This window comes from Littorina saxatilis, linkage group LG13, assembly GCF_037325665.1.
Source record: "Littorina saxatilis isolate snail1 linkage group LG13, US_GU_Lsax_2.0, whole genome shotgun sequence".
Lineage (NCBI taxonomy): Eukaryota > Metazoa > Mollusca > Gastropoda > Littorinimorpha > Littorinidae > Littorina > Littorina saxatilis.
Genome location: NC_090257.1, coordinates 33,190,896 through 33,195,895, shown reverse-complemented (window position 1 = coordinate 33,195,895; position 5,000 = coordinate 33,190,896). Strand labels below are relative to the sequence as shown.

Sequence of the window (5,000 nt, the reverse complement as noted above, 5' to 3'; positions counted from 1 at the left end):
TGAGAAAAAGATGCGCGAAGACGGGATTAGTTTCCGACGACCGGTTTCCTGAAAGAGTCACAAGGAAACAAGTATTAAAGCGCACGTGACAAACGCAACGCACACGTTACGACGGGTTCAATTTTGTATGATCTAGTGTTGACTAATGCACTATTGAACTGTGCAAGGTCAGTAGGGGGTACAATAAATAGGTAAGCGAAAACAACAGTGTTACAAATCTATGCAACCTGTCATTGGACTTTTCACTTACTTTGGGACAGGGGTTGGGGGGGGGGGGGGGGGGGTGGAGGGGGTGGGGGCGGGGGTGGTGGTGTTCGCAATGGGACTTGGGGGGGGGGGGGGGGGGGGGGGAAGAAATGAGTTTCTGGTTATCTCATCTGTTTATATGTTTTAGTAAGTAGATGAATAGATTTGATTATTTTTATTTAATAAGCAAATTAAGCCAATCAACTAGCAAGCAAGCAAGCCAAGAAAAAACAAGTCGCGTAAGGCGAAAATACAATATTTAGTCAAGTAGCTGTCGAACTCACAGAATGAAACTAAACGCAATGCAACGCAGCAAGACCGTATACTCGTAGCATCGTCAGTCCACCGCGCACGGCAAAGGCAGTGAAATTGACAGGAAGAGCGGGGTAGTACTTGCGCTGAGGATAGCACGCTTTTCTGTACCTCTCTTTGTTTTAACTTTCTGAGCGTGTTTTTAATCCAAACATATCATATCTATATATTTTTGGAATCAGGAACCGACAAGGAATAAGATGAAAGTGTTTTTAAATTGATTTGCAAAATTTAATTTTGATAATAATTTTTATATATTTAATTTTCAGAGCTTGTTTTTAATCCGAATATAACATATTTATATGTTTTTGGAATCAGCAAATGATGGAGAATAAGATGAACGTAAATTTGGATCGTTTTATAAGAAAATTATTTTTTTAACAATTTTCAGATTTTTAATGACCAAAGTCATTAACTAATTTTTAAGCCACCAAGCTGAAATGCAATACCGAAGTCCGGGCTTCGTCGAAGATTACTTGACCAAAATTTCAACCAATTTGGTTGAAAAATGAGGGCGTGACAGTGCCGCCTCAACTTTCACGAAAAGCCGGATATGACGTCATCAAAGACATTTATCAAAAAAATGAAAAAAACGTTCGGGGATTTCATACCCAGGAACTCTCATGTCAAATTTCATAAAGATCAGTCCAGTAGTTTAGTCTGAATCGCTCTACACACACACACACGCACACACGCACACACGCACACACGCACACACGCACATACACCACGACCCTCGTTTCGATTCCCCCTCGATGTTAAAATATTTAGTCAAAACTTGACTAAATATAAAAAGATGGAAGTGTACGTGTAATGTTTGATTATGTCTCTTGAGATAACCAACACTCACTTTGGAAGACAGTTACGTAGACAAATTAATATAATACATGCAACGGGTACATATCATATACTCACCTGTGTAGTCCGAAGACAGTTACATTGAAAATGAATACTGATTATAACACATGTTGCAGATACATATTGTACATACCCACCTGAACAGTTAACAAAGAATACTAAAATATTGCATGTTACTGGTATACATATCTTACACGCTCCTGAACAGTTACAATAACAAGGAATAATCAAATATTGCATGTTACAGGAATACATATCATAATATATTCACCTGCATTACACGTGTTGTTACCAGACAGGTAGCGGTTAACAGTCTCGTTGATGTTTTTCTGTTGTTTTCCTGCAAGGATGTTTTCACTTTTTAAAAAGAATATTTCAACTTCCTGTTTTACTTCATTTCGCATCGCCTGATCTCACCTCTTAGTCTCGTCTCATCTTATACAACCTCAGACTATCAATCAATCAATCAATGAGTCTTATATCGCGCATATTCCGTGGGTACAGTTCTAGGCGCTCTGCAGTGATGCCATGTGAGATGAAATTTTATACGGCCAGTAGATTGCAGCCATTTCGGCGCATATTTACCTTTCACGGCCTATTATTACAAGTCACACGGGTATAGGTAGACAATTATTAACTGTGCCTAAGCAATTTTGCCAGGAAAGACCCTTTTGTCAATCGTGGGATCTTTAACGTGCACACCCAATGTAGTGTACACGGGGGGAGGGTTCGGACACCGAAGAGAGTCTGCACACAAAGTTGACTCTGAAATAAATTTTCGCCGAACCTGGGATCGAACTCACGCTGACAGCGGCCAACTGAATACAAATCCAGCGCGCTACCAACTGAGCTATATCCCCGCCCCTATTCAGACTATTCAGACATAAACCAGTTACTGTTTCATCGTTCCTGTAAGCAACTTTTTGATAACTCTCCTCCAAGCAAGAAGGTTTGAAACATAAACAATACCAAGGTTTGAGATGAACTTTAATGTCAAAACATATCTAAATGTTCATTACTGGTCATCTTGTTAAAAAACAACCCACAAAAACAAGGGTATTTCTCACCGATATAGTCAACCGACTCCCGGATAGCGCTGTTGATCTGCAAAGCACAATAGTTTAAACGTATTATTTGAAAAATAATAGTAAAGATGTTATGGCAACGACTGACAAACAGGAAGAATAATAATAATAATAATAATAATAATAATAAATAATAATAATAAATGAGCATTTATATAGCGCAACATCATAACTTTACAATTATGCTCTTTGCGCTTGACACATTTAAAATTAAAACACAGTTATACAAGCATTTACATCTACATTCATATTCAACAACGCTTAATTAAAAGCATACACCATCAAAGATACATTACAAAAGATTCTTCCACTAACTAAATAATAAAAACATGAATAAAAAATAGGTAGTGAAAAATCTTCTGACATGTTTCTGACCGACAGACCGAAGCCTTGATAAGAAGCAGCGTGCACCATGCCTGCTCGCCTGACAGGAAAGGGGCTAGCGTAGAAGAAGAAGAAGAAGAAGAAGAAGAAGAAGAGCAACAAAAACCAGAAGAACAAGAAGAAGGATAATAACAACAACATCAATAACAACAACAACCGATGTCAAAAGTCTGGAACATACCATCCTACTACTGCTGCTGCTGTTACTACTACTACTACGAGTACTACTACTTTTAGCACGGTGGCTACGAACACTACAATGACGACTACGATGGCTATGATACTATTGTTTTTAGGGCAGTTTTTGTTGTAGCTGTTTCTGCTTCTGTTACCAATAATTAGTGAAGCTACTGCTACGGTACTATCATTGTAATTGACAATTGATTTTCATGGTGCCGCCATAGTCGTTGCTGAACCTCCGAGTTTTGTCATTTTGATTCATTTTCAGGATCAAAAAAGGTTCCAGTGTCGCAAAAAATTAGGACCAATTTGAGTATCGGAAACACGGACTTTATCCTTGGCCCAATCATGCTGGCTTCTTACCACAGGAGCTTCAAGTGTATTAAAGCGCCGGTCGATCATTATTTACTTCTTCATGCTGTGAATAGTAGTAGTAAGGGTACTACAGGAAGCATGAAGAAGTAAATAATGATCGACCGGCGCTTTGATACAAGCTCCTGTGGTTCTTACCTTGCCCATGATGTCAGGGACCCACTTGAGACTGTGGAAGCAGAAAGTTGTCCCACTGTAGGTGAACCCACTGTTGGACAGAAACTCCAGCACGTCTGTCCTGTCATCCTTGTCCCAAATATTCTTGAAGTTCAGGATCTCTTCTTTTTCCACACAGAACTCTGTTTTGGTAGAGGGCAACACGTTGAACAGATAGACGACGGTAGCGAAGTAGAGGAGCGCTACCAACACGCAGGCCGTCACCAGAATATTGTAGAAGCAACGCAGCCTCCGATTGGTCGCTTCCAGCTTCTGGCACTCTTCTCGCATGGAGGCGCGAATGTTCTCGATAGGGAGGTAATCATTGTCTTCTGACATGTTTCTGACCGACAGACCGAAGCCTTGATAAGAAGCAGCGTGCACCATGCCTGCTCGCCTGACAGGTAAGGGGCTAGCGTAGCTTCTGAAGGTACTGTCCAGAGAGCTAGTGACCATTAGTTCACCGTCACTTCTCATCGATATATTATCCTGGTCAAGCACTTCACGAAGCCGCGGTGACATCCAGCTAGGCATGCCGCGATAGCTGGGGTCCATAACTGTTTAAAGTTATGATATTATTTCTTCCTCGATTGCTTTTTTTCCTCTGTATCTGGCCTTCTCGTTTCGACTTTGCTGCACTTTTGAGATGATTTCTTGGCGTTTTAATGTTTTTCTTTCTACGCTTGTCCTCTTGTTTCTATTCTGCAGACCTTTGAAGCAAGATTTAAATCGTTTCTGTGAAGAGTTGCATCGGCTAAGGAACGAAAGCTGTACACAACGAAGCTAGTTTACTGAAGATACTGACTACTGCGTTAGTTGTTTTAGTGAACACTTCCGTTGATTCAAAACTTTTACTTCCTCATCGGTTGGCCTAGTTTTGGGAAAACCACGCAGATACATAAATGATCAAAAACATTCCCTCGCCTGGCTATACAATGGTTTTGTTGTATTTTGTGATATGGTAGTTTCGGTTGCGACGGACTGCACCAAGTGACTTTCTAGTCTTTTCATTTTTCCATTTTTGAGACCAACCAACCAACCAACTGACCAAACACCATAGAGAACCGAACGAACAACCCCCTCCAAACCTAACGACCAATCAACCGACCGACCTACCAACCAACCAAGTTATAGAGTGATACAAATATACAGATTATCAATAAAATGATATTTAATGCAAATTCACCAAAATGTAATGCATGCCGACGTGTGAATGTCTGCTTGATTGGAAGCATGTACAGATTGGTTTAAACTCATGAGTTGAATCAGTATTATATCATGCTATAATGTTTAACGGATGAATAGTGAAGAATTAACCCCATTGAATATTTGTTTGTCCGTTGTCCTTTTGAGGATTAGCATTGGGATTAAAGGCACAGTCGTTCCCATGGGATTAAAGGCACAGTC

The 5,000-nt window shown here is 40.1% G+C and overlaps 1 protein-coding gene across 1 annotated transcript in view; it reads right to left on the bottom strand.

The window, feature by feature from the left end:
- Positions 1–4,389, bottom strand: part of LOC138945542 (uncharacterized) — an 8,149-nt gene extending 3,760 nt beyond the window's left edge. Inside the window, exons 1-4 of the mRNA XM_070316984.1 lie at positions 3,576–4,389; positions 2,484–2,520; positions 1,688–1,756; positions 1–48 (exon numbers count right to left, since the gene is read on the bottom strand). The exon at positions 1–48 is cut by the window's left edge and continues 24 nt beyond it. Coding sequence (XP_070173085.1) covers positions 1–48; positions 1,688–1,756; positions 2,484–2,520; positions 3,576–4,148 — 727 coding nt within the window. The 5' untranslated portion in view covers positions 4,149–4,389. The remainder of the gene's footprint in view (positions 49–1,687; positions 1,757–2,483; positions 2,521–3,575) is intronic.
- Between the last annotated feature and the right edge of the window lie 611 nt (positions 4,390–5,000).